Source organism: Cyclopterus lumpus, chromosome 22 (assembly GCF_009769545.1).
Source record: "Cyclopterus lumpus isolate fCycLum1 chromosome 22, fCycLum1.pri, whole genome shotgun sequence".
Lineage (NCBI taxonomy): Eukaryota > Metazoa > Chordata > Actinopteri > Perciformes > Cyclopteridae > Cyclopterus > Cyclopterus lumpus.
Genome location: NC_046987.1, coordinates 9,084,725 through 9,104,929, shown reverse-complemented (window position 1 = coordinate 9,104,929; position 20,205 = coordinate 9,084,725). Strand labels below are relative to the sequence as shown.

At 42.8% G+C, this 20,205-nt stretch overlaps 2 protein-coding genes across 2 annotated transcripts; one reads left to right on the top strand and one right to left on the bottom strand.

Moving 5' to 3' along the window:
- Window positions 1–11,381: 11,381 nt before the first annotated feature.
- zfyve19 (zinc finger, FYVE domain containing 19) lies at window positions 11,382–14,716 on the bottom strand. The gene is made up of 11 exons (XM_034525465.1): window positions 14,452–14,716; window positions 14,213–14,334; window positions 14,069–14,122; window positions 13,817–13,983; window positions 13,561–13,703; window positions 13,295–13,403; window positions 12,914–13,132; window positions 12,688–12,764; window positions 12,387–12,488; window positions 12,126–12,289; window positions 11,382–11,924 (listed from the first exon to the last, which is right to left on the bottom strand). The coding sequence occupies exons 1-11, from the start codon at window positions 14,503–14,505 to the stop codon at window positions 11,846–11,848; spliced, it is 1,290 nt and encodes a 429-aa protein (XP_034381356.1). The 5' UTR covers window positions 14,506–14,716; the 3' UTR covers window positions 11,382–11,845.
- Window positions 14,475–19,924, top strand: bub1bb (BUB1 mitotic checkpoint serine/threonine kinase Bb). The gene is made up of 9 exons (XM_034525466.1): window positions 14,475–14,828; window positions 17,129–17,293; window positions 17,398–17,457; window positions 17,556–17,700; window positions 17,799–17,995; window positions 18,085–18,248; window positions 18,368–18,561; window positions 18,648–18,748; window positions 19,230–19,924. Exons 2-9 carry the CDS (start codon window positions 17,151–17,153, stop codon window positions 19,507–19,509), a joined length of 1,284 nt encoding a protein of 427 aa, XP_034381357.1. The 5' UTR covers window positions 14,475–14,828; window positions 17,129–17,150; the 3' UTR covers window positions 19,510–19,924.
- The last annotated feature ends 281 nt before the right edge of the window (window positions 19,925–20,205 follow it).

Genomic DNA, 20,205 nt, shown 5'->3' with positions numbered 1-20,205 from the left:
GTGGGATTCTATGGTGCGTTCTGTTCACAGTTCTTCTGTTAACAGAATCATCCAACGTTCACTTGATCAGTCAGAAAAGCAGTTATTTCTACTTTCACTCGACAACATCGCTGAAAAACCTTCAAACGTGTGATGTTCACGGTGAGAACGGCGACAGCTAGCGAGCATAGATATGCATGATATAGGCGAGTAAGCAGAGAGCATATAATGGACACATGTGTGGAAGCGAGCGGAGAATAAAGGCCCGGGAAGCTACGCCAAGTTGTCGTTCATCTAGTGTATAACCACCCAACAGAAACACTACATTGGCGACGAGGAGTAAACGGAAAAATACCTCGAAGAATCAACCCGATCACTGCGTCTTTCTCTCTTTGTTTCTCGAGCAGAAAAAAAAGGAGGAGAAAAACGGACACACGGGTGAGTGAGGCTAAAGCTAGGTCAAGCTAGCGAAGCTAAAAGGACGTGAATGGCAGTCGGCACACTGCAGCAAGTATGGCGCTCACACCTTTCAACACAGAAACTGACCCTGGGTCAGTTGGACCTCGCTGGAATAAATGAACGAGTGCATGATATCTACGACACACTAGCAGCAGCAGATGACAAATATGCAGAGACCAAGCTGAAGTTATCTGGATATTTCTCTCCTAAGAAAAACATACAGTATACCTTTTCAAACTGTACAGGAACCAGCAGAAAATGTGGACAGTTATCACACTAGGCTAAGGATGTTTGCTAAGACCTGTGAGTTTGCAAATGTCGAAGCAGAGATTAAAACGCAAATCATACAAAGCTGTGCATCATCCAGGCTGGGCAGGAAAGCGCTAAGGGAGCCTGAACTTGGCCTAGAAGAGCTTCTAGATCATGGAAGAACACTGGAACTGTCTGAGATGCAACTGACTGGCATCGAAAGAGGCACAAGAGCCACAGTCAACATGTTGGACCAAAAGACTATGCAGAGACATCCAAACAGCAGCTGATGGTCAGAAAAACAATGTTCAGACAACAGCTGCAGGAACTGTGGAGGTAAATATCCTCATGAGGGTGAATGTACTGTTAGAATCAAACAATGCAGAGTCTGTGGTAAGCTAAACCATTTAGCAAAACAATGTCGTTCTAAAACTAAAGACAAACATAAAACAACCACAGTACAAGGCTAACCGACACTTTAAAAAAGTCCATCACATATCAAAGACACAAGGTGAAGAAATGGAACACAACTCGTCCAGCAGCGATGACGCCTATGTGTTTGTCGTTGATGCTGACAAAATATCAGAGCTGCCACAGACACGCGTCAAGTTAAATGGCAGTAGCATGCTAGTTTTAATTGATTCAGGAGCCTCGGCAAACTGTATGAGCAAAATAAGTTTTGAGAAACTGACGCCATGTCCTCAACTAAGCCCCACAAGCACAAAGATCTACCCTTTCCGCTCCAAAGTGCCATTGCCGGTCAGTGGTGTTTTCAAATGCAGTGTGGAAAAGGGACAGGAAAAGACAACGTGCAAATTCTTCGTAATTAAAGGAGACAGATTCAACGTTTCTCAGCTATAAAACATCGAAAGCACTGGGACTGATTAAAATAGTCACAGCAGTATCAGTCACACAACAGTGTCGCACAGTCGCAGATGAGCTGGTGGAAAGTAATCCTGAACTGTTTCAAGGCATCGGAAAACTGAAAGACTTTCTGGTAAAGCTACACATAAATCCTGACATTAAACCTACATGCCAACCACATTGACGTGTATCGCATTCACATTCGTCAGAAGGTCGAGGATGAGCTTCAAACACTGGGAGCAGATGACATCATCGAGGAGGTCACTGGCCCTAAACCATGGGTCTCACCTATTGCACCTCCCAAGCCTAAAGACCCTGACAAAGTCAGACTTTGTGTTGACATGCCAAGCTAACACAGCTATAGAGAGGGAACGGCACATCACTCCCACCATGGACGATGTGATACACAAGCTAAATGGAGCAACTATGTTTTCCAAACTGGATTTGAGAACTGGATACCACCAGCTAGAGCTTCATCCAGACAGCAGGTACATCACTACCTTCACCACACACCTTGGGTTGAGGCGCTACAAGAGATTGAGTTTTGGTATATCCTCTGAGGTATTTCAAAATGCTATATGCCAAACACTGCAAGGTCTTTCTGGTGTGAAAAATCTAAGCGATGACATCATTGTCTACGGAGCCTCTCAGACTGACCATGACAACAACCTCCGAGCACTGTTTGAGAGACTCAGAGAAAGCGGTCTCCCACTCAATCGTAAAAAATGTGAGTTCCACAAGTCAAGGCTCAAGTTCTTTGGTTTCATCTTCTCAGCAGGAGGTGTTTCAGCAGATCCGAAGAAAGTCACTGCAGTTCAGCACGCTGCAGACCCCCAGAATCCAGGTGAAATCAGGAGTCTACTGGGAATGGCTAATTACTGCTCCAGATTCATCAAAGACTTCTCATCAATCTCAGAACCACTGCGCAAGCTCACCAGACCAGACACACCCTGGGTATGGGGCCCAGAACAGCGAGTTGCATTTCAGACACTGACAGTCTAACCAGTGACACTACAATGTCATACTTCTATCCAGGCAGAGGGACAGAACTGATTGTAGATGCTATCCCTGTTGGACTGGGTGTTATCCTCTGCCAAAAAGATGAAAAGGGGATTAAGTACATGATAGCATATGCTAGTCGGTCTCTCAGCGATGTGGAGAGAAGATACTCCCAAACAGAAAAGGAAGCGCTGGCCATAGTGTGGGGCTGTGAACATTTCCACCTTTACATCTATGGTCATCCTTTAACTCTGGTGACGGATCATAAAGCACTGGAAATCATATGGAACAATCCCAGGTTCAAACCACCTGTCAGAATCGAGAGATGGGGACTGAGGCTTTAGCCCTACAACTTCAAGGTGGAATACAGAAAGGGATCTGACAACCCAGCTGACTACATGTCTCGTCATCCCATATTGTCTCAGACAGGTGAAAGTACACGTGCAACAAAAGTAGCAGAGGAGTACGTGAACTTCATTGCAAGCCAGGCAACACCTAAAACCGTGACACTTGCAGAGATCAAAGCAGAGACACTTGCTGACCCAATCCTGCAAGAGATTAGTGTTCACATCAGACACAACACATGGCCCAAAACGGACAAGTCACGACATGCTGACATTGTAAAGCAGTTCAAACAAGTTAACAGTGAACTAACAACGTCACATACATCTGACATTGTACTGCGGGGCACCAGAATAGTAATTCCCATGGCCCTACAAGATAGAGTTTTACAGCTAGCCCATGAAGGACACCAGGGCATCGTCGAAACGAAATCACTACTCAGAACCACGGTTTGGTTTCCAGACATCGCAAAGCAGAAGCAGCAGTACGCAGTTATCAGGCCAACACACCAGTTGCACATACTGAGCCACACTGACTGACTGACTGACACACTGTGACAGTGATTGACTGAGACGGAGACTGACAGTGAATGACTCACAGAGACAGTGACTGACGAACGTTGACTAACTGACTGACAGAGACACACACTGACTGACAGACACTGATTGACAGTGACTGACTGAGACAGTGTCAGTGGCTGACTGACTGACAGAGACTGTCTGAGTGAAACAGTGACTGGCTAACTGAGTAAGAGACACTGACTGACTGACAGACAGAAACTGACAGTAACTGAATGGAAAAAGAGACTGGCTGAGACAGAGACAGTGGCTGACTGACTGACGGAGACAGCCTGACTGACGGAAACAGTCACTAACTGACTATGTAAGAGACACTAACCAAGACAGTGACTGACGAACAGTGACTGGCCGAGACTGACAGAGACAGTGGCTGACTGACGGAGACAGCCTCACAGAGACTGACTGTCTGAGTAAGAGACACTGATTGTCAGTGACTGACTGAGACACAGACTGACTCACTGAAACAGTGACTGCCTGACTGAAACAGTGACTGCCTGACTGAGTAAGAGACACTGACTGACTGACTGATTAAGAGACACTGACTGACTGAGACAGACACTGGCTGACAGAAACTGACTGACAGTGGCTGACTGAGACGGAGACTGACAGTGACTGACTGACAGACAGAAACTGACTAACAGAGAATGACTCACAGAGACAGTGACTGACGAACAGTGACTAACTGACTGAGACAGTGACTGACTGAAACACAATGGCTGACATAGACTGGCTGACAGAGACTGAGACACTGATTGACAGTGACTGACTGAGACAGAGACTGTGGCTGACTGACGGAGACAGCCTGACTGACAGTAACTGAATGAAAAAGAGACTGGCTGGCTGACTGACAGAGACTGACTCACTGAAACAGTGACTGCCGAACAGTGACTGACTGACTGGTCGAGACTGACTGAGACAGAGACAGTGGCTGACTGACTGACTGACAGACTGACTGACAGTGACTGAATGGGAAAGAGAAATACTGACTTACAGACACTGGCTGACAGAGACTGCCTGACTGAGACAGACATTGGCTGACTGACTGGCGGAGACAGCCTGACTGAAACAGTGACTGGCTGACTGAGTAAGAGACACTGATTGACAGAGACAGTGGCTGACCGATGGAGACAGCCTGACTGACTGACAGAGACTGACTGACTGAAACAGTGACAAACTCCCTGACTGACTAACTGACAGAGACTGACTTTCTGACTGAGAAAGAGACTAACTGACTGAGACAGAGACTGACTAACCAAGACAGTGACTGACCGAGACTGACGGAGACAGTGGCTGACTGACGGAGACAGCCTAACTGATACACTGATTGACAGTGACTGACTGAGACACAGCCAGTGACTGACGGACAGTGGCTGACTGACTGACGGAGACAGCCTGACTGACTGACAGAGACTGACTGACTGAAACAGTCACTGGCTGACTGAGTAAGAGACACTTACTGAGACAGTGACTGACGAACAGTGACTGACTGACTAACTGACAGAGACTGACTGAGAAAGAGACTAACTGACTGAGACAGAGACAGTGGCTAACTGAGAGAGACGGTGACTGACCGACTGAGACGGACACTGGCTGAGTGGCTGACAGAAACTGACTGAAAGAGACTGCCTGACTGAGGCACTGATTGACACTGGCTGGCAGAAACTGACTGAGACAGAGACGGTGACTGACTGACTGACTGAGAAAGACACTGGCTGACAGAAACTAACTGACTGACTGTTACACTGACTGACTGACTGACTGAGTAAGAGACACTGATTGACAATGACTGACAGAGACAGTGACTCACTTGACAGAGACTGACTAACCGAGACAGAGACCGACTAACCAAGACAGTGACTGACGAACAGTAACTGGCCGAGACTGACAGACAGTGGCTGACTGGCTGACTGACTGACTGATGGAGACTGCCTGACACAGACACTGATTGACAGTGACTGACTAACTGACTGAGACAGACTGACTAGCCAAGACAGTGGCTGACTGACTGGCCGAGACTGACTGAGACAGAGACAGTGGCTGACTGACAGAGACGGTGACTGACTGACAGTGACTGATTCACAGAGACTGACTGTCAGTGACTAACTGAAAGAGACAAAGACTGACACTGGCTGACAGGAACTGACTGACTGAGAAAGAGACTGACAGTGACTGACTAACAGAGGCTGACTCAAAGAGACAGTGACTGACAGAGACTGAGACCGACTGACAGTGACTGAATGAAAAAGAGAGACTGACTGACGGACACTGATTGACTGACTATCTGACTGATAAAGAGACTGACGAACAGTGACAGTGATTGACTGAGACTAAGACTGACAGTGATGACTGACTGAAACAGAGACTGACTAACCGAGACAGTGATTGACTGACTGAAAGAGTCTGACTCACTGAGACAGTGGCTGACTGACTGACAGAGACTGACTCAAAGAGACCGACATACTGACTGAGACTGATTGAGAGACTGACAATGACTGACTGAAAAAGACAGTGACTGACAGAAAAAGACGGACTGATTGAGGCTGACTGACGGAGACAGGGCCTGACTGACTGAGTGAGACATAGAGACTGACTCAGAGACTGACTGACAGTGACTAACTGAAAGAGACAAAGACTGACTGAGACAGTGGCTGACTGACACTGAGACAGACAGTGGCTGACTGATTAAGACAGAGATTGACTGACTGAGAAAGAGAGACTGAGAGACAGGGACCAACTGAGTCAGAGACTGACTGGGACATAGACTGACTAACCGAGACAGTGACTGACTGAGACAGAGACTGACTGACTAAGACGGTGACTGACTGACTGATACAGAATCTGGCTGACGGCTGACGGAGACTGACTGCGACACTGACTGAGAAATAGACAGTGTCTGACTGACACTGAGACAGTGACTGACTGAAACAGAGCATGCCTGACTGACAGAGATTGACTGACTGAGACAGTGACAAACTAACTGTCTGACTAACTGACAGAGAAGGAGACTGACTGACTGACTGACTGTAAGAGTGACTGACTGACAGTGACTGGCTGACTGAGACAGAGTCTGACTGGGACATAGACAGACTGACTCAGACAGAGACTGACTGGGACATAGACTGACTAACCGAGACAGTGACTGACTGGCATACTGACTAACGGAGACTGACTGACAGTGACTAACTGAAAGAGACAAAGACTGACTGACTGACTGACTGTAAGAGTGACTGACTGACAGTGACTGGCTGACTGAGACAGAGTCTGACTGGGACATAGACAGACTGACTCAGACAGAGACTGACTGGGACATAGACTGACTAACCGAGACAGTGACTGACTGGCATACTGACTAACGGAGACTGACTGACAGTGACTAACTGAAAGAGACAAAGACTGACTGACTGACTGTAAGAGTGACTGACTGACAGTGACTGGCTGACTGAGACAGAGTCTGACTGGGACATAGACAGACTGACTCAGACAGAGACTGAATGGGACATAGACTGACTAACCGAGACAGTGACTGACTGGCATACTGACTAACGGAGACTGACTGACAGTGACTAACTGAAAGAGACAAAGACTGACTGACTGACTTACAGACTGACAGAGACAGAAACTGACTGATGCGGAGACATAGAATGACTGACAGAGACAGACTGACTGACAGACAGGGACTGACGGAGACAGAGAGTCACAGTCAGTCACACACAGACAGTTGTGACCAGATTATAGTATTAGAAACAGATTTTTGTTTTCAAAGCAGCATAAAACAACTAACGGCACCAGAAAGACACATGTGCATCGACTGCAAATATCAAAATCTTTGAAGATTATTCTTATTGTACAACCAAGAACAACCAGGTTGAACGAGCCAACATGACCAACGTGTATAGGAGGTGGTTGACCAACACTGCTAACTGATTTGTAAGTGTAGAGTGCTCATCTATTTAAAAATTGAAATATTTACATGGATATTTATGTGAAATGCTGACTGTACTTTTTCTAACGGGTTACAAGTTGTGTTAAACTGTGTTCAATTGTGAATAAAATTCCCCTAAACTTTGAACCTGGAGTTTACTGTCGACCATAATTTACCCAAAAAAACAAAAGCTTTACAAATAAATTAAATGTTGTTAGGGTAGCTTTTTCTTTTTAATTTAGTTTTGTTGTCTAGGTACGTATACTCAGTCTTTTGGTTGTTTGTTTGTTTATTAATTTGGTAATAATGTGGGCACCTGGGGTTATATATAAGAGTAGGCAGGTACAGGATCAGCTTGCACCTGGGTAGGCTTATGTTTTTTTTTTTACCAGAGCAGGAGAGGCAGCATTAGGATTTCCTTTTTTATTGTTTGTTTGCTTGTTTTGTTTCATTAAATAAATCATGGGAAAAACAGAATCCTGTATGGAAAATGCATTATTTTGCCTGTGTAAACCACAAACCCATGGTGCGCCAGTGGCCCTTTGATTTGTTTTTGTTTTTTATTTATCGGACAAATGGCCAATACAGCTATAACTACCTGTCACTGTTGACTAATTAATAAATAAATATATATATACTGTTATACTGCATCCTAATATACATTTGATCAATGTTATTATTATAACTTAAAATATATAGCACGACTACTTGTAGTAATTTACCTATTGTTAATTTTTGTATCTTTATGATATCATTGTTTTTTTTATCATTAGTCAATTAGCAGGACCACCGCTCTTACTCTTTTAATCATCAGCATCAATCAGTCTCTTTACAACTGAAATTATTCTTGTATTTAAATTATCTAGTCTTTATTGCATAGCTTTATTCTCCCTTTTGTTCTCTTGTGTGTGTGAAAGAGAGAGAGAGACAAAAGCATCAGGGTCACTGTGTGTAATAAGTAAATACATATGGATACACATTATTTACGTCAGATTGGATGTAGACATGCACGTTTGCAAATCAATGCTTGTCCCCGCTGCATCAGACCTGTTGATGGGAAATAAGTATACATTCACAGCTGTCACTATGCACATTTGCGTTTTGACTGTTTATATTTCTATTATCTATAACTGTAAAGTTGCCACATAATTCCTGGAACTGCCACAATGCTTCAACTTCACACAACATATCAACTTCCCCATTCACAGCCGTGGTCACATCCTGGATTTGGTCTGCTCCACTGGTCCCACAATACCTCAGCTCTCCAGGCTCAACCTCAATATGGCTATCACCAGGGACATTGACATCCCTGTCCCCATCCCAACAGCAAAGCGCAATATATCCTTCAGAAATCTTGAAACGATCTCCCCTACAACTCTTTCAGCCTCTCTTGCCAGTATCATGTCTGCCTCCCCTTCCCCACCGTCTGATAATCCCTCCGATCTTGTAAATTACTACAATAACACACTCTCCTCCTGTCTTGATCAGCTGCTCTCATTAAAATCAAAACACAGCTCCCTGCTATACTCCTGAACTCCATCACATGAAATCCCATAAGCAACAGGAATGAGAAGCTCCACCTGTATCATGGATCCCATCCCATCTACTCTCGTAAAGGACTGTCTCCAGCCATCGCACCACTCATCATAGCAATAATGAACTCCTATCAACTCTGGCTCAGTCCCCGACACACTTAAACTGACTGCTGTCACCCCATCCTCAAACAACCTAAACTTGACCCTGACACCATGAACAATTTCCGGCCCATCTCCAATCTTTCCTTCCTTTCAAAAACGCGTTTTCACTGCACAAATCAAAGCCCACCTCATCTCCAACGATCTGTTCGAGCTATTTCAATCCGGTTTCCGCTCACAGCACAGCACTGAAACAGCCCTTCTCAAAGTCACCAATGACCTCCTCCTCTCCTCAGACTCTGGTTACGTCAACATTCTCATTCTCCTCGATCTCACTGCAGCTTTCGACACCATCAACTACAGCATCCTTCTCTCCCGCCTCGAATCGTCCCTCAACATCACCGGATCTGCTCTCTCCTGGCTTAAATCATATCTAACAAACAGACAACAGTTCATCAGGATCAACACCTGCTCCTCCTCCACTGCTCCTCTGTCTTAAGGCGTCCCCCAGGGTTTGGTGCTTGGTCCTCTTCTGTTCATCCTCTACCTGCTCCGTCTTGGTAATATCATACGTCAACATGGTTGCTACGCCGATAATGTTCAGATCTACATCTCCACAAAGGCCATCACCACTGCTACTCACTCCACTCCTACCAACTGCCTCACTGACATTAAATCATGGATGCAAACCAATTTTCTTAAATCTGACATGATCATCATCAGTCCCAAATTCCTCACTAAAACGAGTCACAACTTCTGCCTCACCATGGACAACTCCACTCTGTCTCCCTCCCCACACATCCGCAATCTCTGAGTCATGTTTGACAGCAACCTCTTCTTTGAACATCATGTCAAACAAATCACCCGAACTGCCTTCTTTTACTTTAAAACCATGGCCCGTCTTCGCCCATCCTCTCTAAATAAACTCTAGTACATCCGAAACTCTGCTACTCACCCACTCCCGCTCCTTTGATCACCACTGGCTCCCCGTCCCACAACAGATCCAATACAAAATCCTTCTCCTCACTCACAAAGCCATAATCAGGACGCCTCCTAGCTCACCGACCTGCTCCACCACCACACTCCATCCCGTCGGCTCCGCTCCTCTGATGCCGATCTCCTATCCATCCCACATAGGACCAAGCACCGGACATGGGAGGACAGAGCCTTCTCTATAGCTGCCCCCTCCCTCTGGAACTCTCTCCCCAAACTCATCCGAGACTACACTGAGCTTTCCATTTTCAAATCTCAAATCAAAACCCACCTGCAGAAATGCTTTTAATGTGTGATTGTGTGCTATATGGCGTTATTCTGGACAGCACATTTTCATTTGCACCCCATATTCATAACATCACCCGGACTGCATTCTTCCACCTCTGCAACATCTCCAGACTCCGCCCATCACTGACCCAGTCCAGCACCGAAATCCTGGTCCACTCATTTGTCACATCCCGCATCGACTACTGCAATGCCCTCCTCACCGGACCCCCCACCAAACTCATCAACAGACTGCAAATCATTCAGAACTCGGCCGCACGGATCATCACATGCACCAAATCATCGGACCACATCACTCCTGTACTCATCCAACTTCACTGGCTCCCTGTACAATACCGCATCAACTACAAAAACTGGCATACTCTTTATAACTGGACCCTGTGCACTTCACTTGTTTTTTATGCTGATGTTCTGTTTTAATGTTGTTCCTATCTGTCATGCTTTTATCCTGTATTATTTTATTGTAAGGTGACCTTGGGTGACTTGAAAGGCACCTCCAAATAAAATGTATTATTATTATTATTATTATATGTTTTTATTGTATATCTCTTTTATGTTTTTATAGTTATAACAATGATTAAAAGAGTATTAGGATGTGTAGCATTATAACAGTATTAGTACATAGGTCCAGTCAAAAGTTACAGGTAGTTATAACAATGCTATGCGTGTGTTTAAATTGTGTTAATTTCCCTTAATTGTTATAATTTGTCTCGTGTGATTTGAAAACGTTCCAGTAGGTGGAGCCTCTGTAGCATGTTACATCCGGTGTGCCGTAAAAATATATAGAAGAAGTTTGCGACGTCTGCTGTTGTAAACAACGTGAAGATGTCTGAACGACCAGTTTAGCTAACATGCCAGGGGTTCCGAACGAGTGCCGCTCGCTTGCCGCTGACCGACGCCTATCATTGACTTGCCACACGCTTGCCACAGACTTGCCTCTGTCCTGACACCTGACTGACGCCTGGCACACACTTGCCACTGTCAGTAATCACACGCGCTGTCTCTCAAGTGCGTCTAAGATGAGCCTTTGTTGTCTTTTGGGCAGTAGAGCAAGTGATAAAAGAAAACACTTTACGCTTCTTATTTGTTTAGACAGTTTAAAACATTTTGTATGCAGAAGCTGTGCAGTTTTGCTAAAATACCTTAACAGAATGAAATAGGAGCTTTGTTTTTTTTCATATTATACATATTGCATTACATTACAGTGTACATCTATTAGTAGGCTTTGCTTAACCATAAATGTTACCCATTGTTTTTATTGGTTCAGTTCATTTAGATCCCTTTTAGCAATTACAGAAAGAAGATGCTGCTTTTTTCTGGAGTCTACGCAGACACATGTTTATAGCCACTTTGAGCAGATTGGATAAGATAAGTTGAGGTTAAAATGAGGGGTACCAGATTGTTTAAATAATAGGTAGTGTTTAAATCTTCTAAGATACAGTTTTATTAACAATAATAGGTCACTTAAGTCTAAAGCACAAGTCTAACAGTGATGACTGACCAGAGCCTGATAAGGCAAACACCTATAGCACATCTCACTATCAAGTCTTCCTCTTCTTTTTTGGCGCAGTGTAGTTGGTGGTGCGATGCTCCTTCCTGTCATATTTATCATGGCCTTCCCTGGGGAGATAATGGAGAGTAGATTGATAATTCATCACAATAAATACTTAATAGCCATGCTTCTCAACAGTATGGCAACAGACTGGCTAGAATCTATCTGGGTCATGGTATGCATTACAAATCCTAGCCGTCTTTCTTGGACATCAGAGCAAAGATGTCCATGTCTAATGTGCTTCTTATAATAAATGTCTGTTAAGCTACCTGAAGCAGCGGTTGCAGTATAGGTCTCCATCACAGTTGTGACAGCGAATAGTGGCATCATGGTCACAGATGCAGCACCATGGAAGCTCCTCCTCATCACTGTCTGATGGCTGATGTGCAACGGCAGCTGTGGAAATCCTACTCTTGGGTCCTGGAGCCTGGGTCTTCAAAAGAGACATCAGTTCAACAAGGGATTAAATGTTATTATCTGTAACAACTTGTTACATGTTATGAATATGTATTTTAGTTGTTGCTTAGTACCGGTTTCTTTGACTGTTTTTTCATTTCTGTGTTCTTTGGTCCACTGTGTTCTAAAGGTATGTTGTAGCCACTTGCCTCATCCAATGCAGCCTCTTCAGAGAGCTGGAACAAAAATCAGAAATACAGGAATTTGAAAAACCATGTACTGGAATTCTCATTACAAATTATCAAAATGGCAAAATAGAGGCCCCTTGTTGCCAACAAAACTGATTGAGGTCAAAGATATGCACTCAGTAGTAACTGAGTAAGTAAAATGTAATATAATGTACATTACAGTATACAATTTGCCTTAGCCCCAGACCTGTTTTAACACTCTCGTCACAGCTTCTTCCTCAGTCTCCTCCTCACTGTCAGGATGCTGAAAGTCCTCCATAGTAACTAGAAGTGACATAACAAATACAATAATGACATACACCCTTCTGTAATAGCTACAATGTTTACAGTTGCAGCTTTTGACATTCCAGTGAAAAGTAAAGATGACCAAGCAGGTTTAGAAAGTAGTACACCATGATCTTTGTGTTACGTACCTTTGTCTGGGTCCTGCCCCTTCAGCTGCGCCATCCTCTTGGCCATGTGCAGGATCTGATCCTGGGAATGGCGCTCTTTCCTCAGCTCCTCCAAGGCTTCCTCCATGACTCGAGCCTTCTCGGACTCCAGCTGCTTGTCTCCTTCCTGGTTCTCCTCCAAATTCTCATCCAATGTTCCCCCCTCCCCCTTGTTTAGATCATTCATATGGCTATCTACACCTGCAGATGGATCAATAGGTCTGAGCATATTTGTAGCTGAAGTCAACTTTTGATGTCAGAATGTAGTTGTGATATAATTATTATGACTGTGGAAAACTATTAAATTACTGCATCATTAATTACTAATTGAAAACGGGAGAAAACGATGAGATGAATAATTACTGCATTCAGGATTTGATTGCTGGTCGTCTATGGCAACTTCTTCTGACATCTGAGTAATCAGATCATTGGCTTGTTCAGTTTGAGTCCTGTTATCTGGGGGCTGGTGCACCTGTACAGATGAGCAAACAAGCACTTACTGGTAAACAATCATAGCAAACTATTCAGCATGCAAGCCCCTCTAAATAGCATTAAGTAGGTTAAGCTGTCTTTGAGCCAAACTGTAAGGCCCAAGATTTGAATAACAAGTGGGAAGAGGTTTAGCTCACAGGTGGAGGAGCTTGAGATGATGGCGTCTGACCCCGTAGAACTGCCAGGCGGTCCTCCATCTCTCCTACAGAAGGCACTGTCCGGCTGGGAGTTTTCAGAGCAGCAAGGCGAGACTCTAGCTCTTTCTCAGAGGGGATGGACTCTGTAGAAAATGTAAAAAGCTTACAACGGCTTTTGCCAAGACAAAATATATAATTATCCCCATGTGTCAGATTCAAGCAAAATGGTAACTGCTTAAAATCAAATTTGTATTACTTGGTACAGTATCCTCCTTCAGTTTCTGAAGTCTTTCAGCAATAACCTGGTCTTCTTTACTCAGGCCTTTGGTTGGTATATGCCCTGCTTTACTGTTTCTACTGCCTCCTTGTGCTGGAGGCTGTGTCGACTGTCCCTGCTGTTTGGCCTCATATGCAGCAACCCGTCTATGGAAGAAACATGAAAGTTTAGATATCAAGAAACTGTTGTTGACAAAGTGTCATTTTTTTCTAAATTTGATCATATACTAACTTTTTATAATTTTCAGGAGGAGACCATTTTCCAGCAGTGTTTGGAGATTCTCCACTAAAAGTGTAGAAATGTAAATGAGCAACAGCGTTTAATTTGACTAATTTATATCCACATTTATATCATATTGCACGGTTTGACCTTTACCTTGTCAGATTCCCATGACACTGCTTACAGACCTTCTGCTGTGTGTTGCCACTGCGAGGCACCACAGCACTGAAAGTCAAACAGCTGGAGCAGAAGGAGCGGCCGCAGCTCTTACAGCCCAGCTGTGAGGATATTGCAACGTAAATCACACAGTTCACTTTCCTTACTATATTTAATATGTATAACTATGAATACATATTAATATGCTATGCTATTCATATAAGCCAGGAAGGTCTTACCTCCTTCTTGAACAGACTGAACTTTGATGCACAACAATAACAACGGTTGTCCATGTCGACACGTGAGCCAGGCAATTTAAAGTTGGTTGATATTGCGCTAGCTGGTAAGAAAACGGACTCTATTAACAATAATTTCGCTGCTAGCTACCCATTTTCAACCTTTCAACGTTGCTGTAATCAAAACAGGAACAATTCCGGAAGACACAATGTGACGTCCAGCTTCGTTTTCCGGTTTCTGGCTCCTCCAATCAGCTCTCTCCAAACCGTCTCGCGGTCCTCGTTTGAAACGCAGATGAACAGTGTTGCTGTTACAACGATATAACGTGAGCTGCTGTAAGGAATACAACCTGGACAGAGACACGGGGGGACTGTAATCGGTATGAACAGCCTACAGTTTGTAGATCATCGGTTTTGTGTTCATATTTGACTGGTAAATGGTGCTGATAGCGCGAACAACGACAAAAACGAACGAGCTAAAGCTAAGGCTAGCTAGCGTGTTAGCCCAGCCATCGTCATACACTCAGCCCAGCCTTCGTCATACACTCATTAACATTAGAAACCTCACTGAAATGAGTAGCTAACGTAGTTAGCTCGAGAAACATCCGTCATAACGGTTTGTGATTGTAAGCGTTAACCTAATTTATAGTTACTCATCAATGTGAACACAGGTGTCCAATTATATTCATAGCTCTATTAGACAGTCGCGTACGTGCTATTCACGTTGCACTCCTTTAGGCCAATAGTCCGTTGCTCCTGTGATATGATTGTCGTGTTTTGATTTCTTTTATCATTTTGAACTCTCATCTACCAAAATACGCCCTAACTGGTGATATTCATTATTACTATATTGAGCACAATAAATAATATTGATACGGGACAGTTCAGATATGAACGTGTTTACAGCCACAATTAACGGAATGCTGTAAGAAGCTCAACGTCAAAAGACAGAACTACAAGGCAAGATACATTTTTATAATCACAACGTTAGTAGAACTCTTTAGGCCGGCCTTAAAACTCTACTTGTATAATTATGCTACTTCCTAAGCCTTTTAATCTATTAGGCGGATACACCACAGTCTAATGGGATAAAGTGTAAAACAATGTTGAGCTGTGACTAACAATCGTGTTATTTATCAATGAATCTGTAAATGATGTTCTAGAATCTAGATTATATTGATGAGTTCATATTATGAAATAGCAGAAAACAGTAATAGAAAGCCCAAGGTGACCTTTTCAAATGTCTTGTCCAGCCAACATTTCAAAGTCCCCAAATATACAGTTTACAATAATACTATAAACGGAGAAAAACTGCAAATGTAAAGGATGGAACCATCTGACGTTAAGCACTTTCCTTGATAAATGGCTTAAATGATAGCAACATTGTATTTAGTGAAACAATCATCAGTCTAGACCAGAGCAGATGCAAGATAGTTTTAGGTATTAGTAGGGTTGCAAAGGAGCGTAAACTATCCGGTAAATTTCCGGAAAGTTTCCACGGGAATTTGGGGTATTTTGAAAAAAAAAAAAAGTTTTTTTGCAAAAGACGTTAAACTTTAAATGTAGTTGAGAACAAGACTATGCACGCCTAGCTCAGCTGGACCCTGAATGCAGCTGGTTGGGAACATTGTCTGCCAGAAACATAAACGTAAACATAAAACGTTCTGTTGTTTTTGAACGTCTTTGTCATCAGTGTTGCGTCTGAACGTTTCAGCCCTATGCCTGGCAAGTGTGAGAGCGCCAAGTGTCGTTGAGGCCAAGAGCGGTATTGCAGACAGATAGAGATTTCAATTATAGCTCGCAACATATTGAAAAAAATAACTGAACTAGTTCATTTTTTGGAGCTGTGAACTTAGTTCAACATTTTTAATTATGAACTATGAACTGAACTAGTTCATTTTAAAATGTGTGAACTATGAACTGAAGTAGTTCATGTAGAAAGTGAACTTTCCCAACACTGTTTGTCATATAGCATATTGATTACTTGGTAAACTGAAGCCATGTTCATTTTAATACCAAGTTTATTTGTATACAGTAGACTAACTTTTTACAGCAGTGAGGAGGACGTTGATGAGGTCCAGGAAGAAAGCATTTAGACCTGAAAGGATTCAGGGAAAAACACAACAAAAAAAATTGGTTGGGGGGTGGTGATCATAGGGAATACACCTTTTTTTTATACAACGTTCATGTTTTTTGTTGTTCGATGAAAGAATAAAGTTCTACTCACAAAATGTCAAAAATGTCATTTTTAAAAGTTGTATTATAAATGTTTGCATGCATGTCTGCTTATGACAAGGTAAATACAGTTAAATTACTCAAACATTTCCAGTTCATTCCTGTTAATTCCCATATATTCCCATTAATTCCCATGGAAAGTTTCCAACTTTGAATATTCCTGGAATTTTGCAACCCTGGATATTAGTCAATATTATTCTCTGCAGAAACAAGTATTATGAAGAATTTGGGCATTGGATCCACTAACTCTCACAGTTCTCTACCATTTAAGCTACTGCCCAGCTATACAGTATGCAAATTTGACAGATGTTAGCACTGTCCTACTTAGCCTCTAAACTATTGCGCTTCGGAATAAAACATTTGCAGAATCTTGGTTAAAGCATATTTTCTGCCAACTTGAGCAAATAAATCATTTAAAATGTCACTGATACCTTTGTGTTCACAGGCATCCAGTTTTAATTTCCACAATGGCAGAAGGAGGAGATGTGGAATGGGAGCTAAGCAAAGAAAACATTCAGCCACTGCGGCGGGGCAGAGACGTATCAGCCTTACATCAGGCGCTCAGTCAACAACAGGATGGACTGAGCTTGCCCATCAACCAGCAGAGACAGTATGGATAATCTATTTAAGAAATTTGTCCCAAAGGCAATTTCTGTCACACTTTTTCCCAGCAGTTTTCTCATGATGGAATCTTCTGGCTTTTTGTTTCTCCAGGGCCTTTGAGTCTGAACTGCGAATGTATGATGGAGATGATCCACTTGATGTTTGGGATCGGTATGTCAAATATGTCAACAGTAAAGTGTATTAATATGTCATGCTCTTAAATCAGAGAGGTTTCATTTTGAATCCTCACATGTGTCTGTCTTTTACAGGTATATTAAATGGACAGAGCAAACCTTCCCGCAAGGAGGAAAGGAGAGCAACCTCGCCACACTATTGGAACGGGCTGTGACCAGATTCAGTGAGGAAACAGAATATCACGAAGATCCTCGCTATGTTGAACTCTGGATCAAATTTGTACGTTTAATATTTTAACCTCTGACTGGGTTTGCTACTTTGACAAACTGATGCAGCCATATTAACCTTTGATATACATGTGTATTGTGTGTCATTAGGCAGATAACTGCCCGGGGCCCTTGGACATATACAGGTACATGCAGGCTCAGGGAATAGGAGTGACACAGGCATCCCTCTATATCGCTTGGTCTGAAGAATATGAGAATCAGGGCAATTGTCGCAAAGCAGACCTGGTCTACCAAGAAGGATTCAAGAAGTGTGCGGAGCCGCATGATAAGCTCCTGCAGTTTCATAAGTACGAATTTATCCAGTAAACTTTAACATAGTTTTTTAAAAAGTGCAATATATCGGCGAAATCACAATCTGTTGTATTGTTATTCGTAGGGCTTTGCAGGCACGTGTGTCCCGCCAGATCATGATGAATGTGGAGGAGGACAATAGTGATGATGAGCCTAAACAACCTGAGAGAGTTTCCCTTGCCGACCTCAAACGCAGAGGAAAGAAAAAGGCCATCGCCCCCATAAACAGAGTGGGGTCTTCAATCAGAAGTAAGTAAACAAAGACAATCTGTTGTGAAACATTGAGCTGATATTCCCAGTTCTGCAAATATCAGCAATATCTTTTTTTAAAGTGTTTAATTTTAACGTCTTATGTGTTTTGTGAACAGGTATTTCTGGAGGCATGCAGTCACATGGTGGCCCTGTCCTCGGCAATGCTTCAAACAGTCGGTTGGTGGTCTTTGACGAGAACACGGCTCAAAGTGCTGGTCCTTCAGAGCCCAAGTTAGAGTCTTGGGCGGCCCCTCCCACTTCCAGGGCAAAGGAGAATGAGCAGAAGCCGGAAAAATGGTCTGAAGTCAAGGTACGAGACAAACAGGTGTTCTGTTAGTTGATTTAAATGTGTGAAGTGTAATCCAGTGATGTTAATTTAATGTGTCTGCACCACAGATCCCCCAGAAATCCAAATTCGGACATACTGTTATGGCCCCACCGCCTCCCAAACCTGCATTTCAACCATTTGTTGAGGAGTCAGACCAGCCTCCAACAATGTGAGTGACAAGAATCTAACTTTTATCTGCAGTTTGGATTTTCTGATTTACTTTGCTGAACATTTCATTTATATCACACATTTGGATTCATGATAATAAGAAGCAACATATTCCTAAAATTAATGACTACTGAAATGAATAAATTAAACAAGTTTGATCATTAAGTAAAGCACATCCTGTTACACTTTCTCAATTATTGATGATTTGCTGTCATTGTAATAATTCTTTATAAGAACAGTGTTTAGAAAAAATATATATTATGGGTTGTGGTCATTTATTACAGTAATCATTACTTCTGGTCTTTTTAATAGACTACAATTGATTACAAAAAATAATTAACAGATTATTCAATAATTAAAATAGAGTTGACACACTATTCATAACTTATTTCCAAGTATAGTCTGATCTGAGTTTATCTTCCTCATGTTATGTGAGTAAGATTTATTTGATATGATCTGGTATCTTCCTTTTACCCCCTCAGGACTCCTTGTAAGATACACCCGGCAGTGAACACAGTTTTATCAGCGCGTAAACCCTGCAAAGAAGAAACTCCTCTAAAGAGACTACAGGAGCACCATCAGCAACAGAAGGATGCAGAATCGGGAAAACTGCAGGAGCAGAGCATGTACTGTAAAGAGCTGCTGCTCAGCGGCGCCACTGAATTCTGCTTTGAGGAACTGCGTGCTGAACGCTTCTTCAAAAAAGTGACCCAGGACGTCAGCGGTCAAACGGATCCAGCGAGTTCCAATGCTTCAAACTGATGTATCTACAAACACTGACATTTGTTTTGCTTTTTTTCCTTCTTCTTTTCTTTATGGGATTTTTCCTTTCGACAAGATATTATCTGCAAGTATCATGTAGTTGATGCAATGTATTGTTTATCCAGCTGTTGTATTGTCATATTTCTGCTCCTTGTAAATACTAAACAGACATCATTTCCTGCTTACTCCATTTGGCAGTTTTTCCTAATTGCTTTGTTCTCAAGAACAGTGTTTTGCCTATTTAAGTTTAAGTCTTTTTCAGTATTTCTTGAGCAGATGTTTCACAACTATTTGAACACAGTCAAAAGACGGCTTCCGTGAGGTGATTGATCTGGGTTTAATGTCTCAGTCTGAGTGAAATGTCCCTTCTAGGCCGAGTATTGTCGGTGTTCAATAAACTTGTTAAAATGTCTGGCTGATGACTAGGGAAGTTTGTTTTTCTTTTAGTAATGCTGTGTCCACAGGGGACATGCAAGGGAAAGCGTGCATTGTTTTCTTGGTAACGGTATTTTGATTACTAATGGGGAGCAAGAACAATTTAGTGCTGACTGTAATCTGTTGCAGCAGTTCAAAGAGTCAACACTGGTCTGTATGAATACAAACAGAAACCGTCATAAATGTCATCGTTATTGCTACTTATTCTCATGAAGTGATTTAATTCAATGTTCTCATTGCAGGGTATCCTTGTGTTTTAAG

Bases quoted from the DNA above. Each gene is read 5' to 3' on its own strand.
- zfyve19 (XM_034525465.1), bottom strand. From the start codon at position 14,505: ATGGACAACCGTTGTTATTGTTGTGCATCAAAGTTCAGTCTGTTCAAG. The intron at 14,123-14,212 runs GTAAAGGTCAAA...CTACACTTTTAG, and splicing joins TGTCATGGGAATCTGACAAG to TGGAGAATCTCCAAACACTG. The intron at 13,984-14,068 runs GTTAGTATATGA...TTTCTTCCATAG, and splicing joins CCTCCTGAAAATTATAAAAA to ACGGGTTGCTGCATATGAGG.
- bub1bb (XM_034525466.1), top strand. From the start codon at position 17,151: ATGGCAGAAGGAGGAGATGTGGAATGGGAGCTAAGCAAAGAAAACATT. The intron at 17,294-17,397 runs GTATGGATAATC...TTGTTTCTCCAG, and splicing joins CCCATCAACCAGCAGAGACA to GGCCTTTGAGTCTGAACTGC. The intron at 17,458-17,555 runs GTATGTCAAATA...TGTCTTTTACAG, and splicing joins CCACTTGATGTTTGGGATCG to GTATATTAAATGGACAGAGC.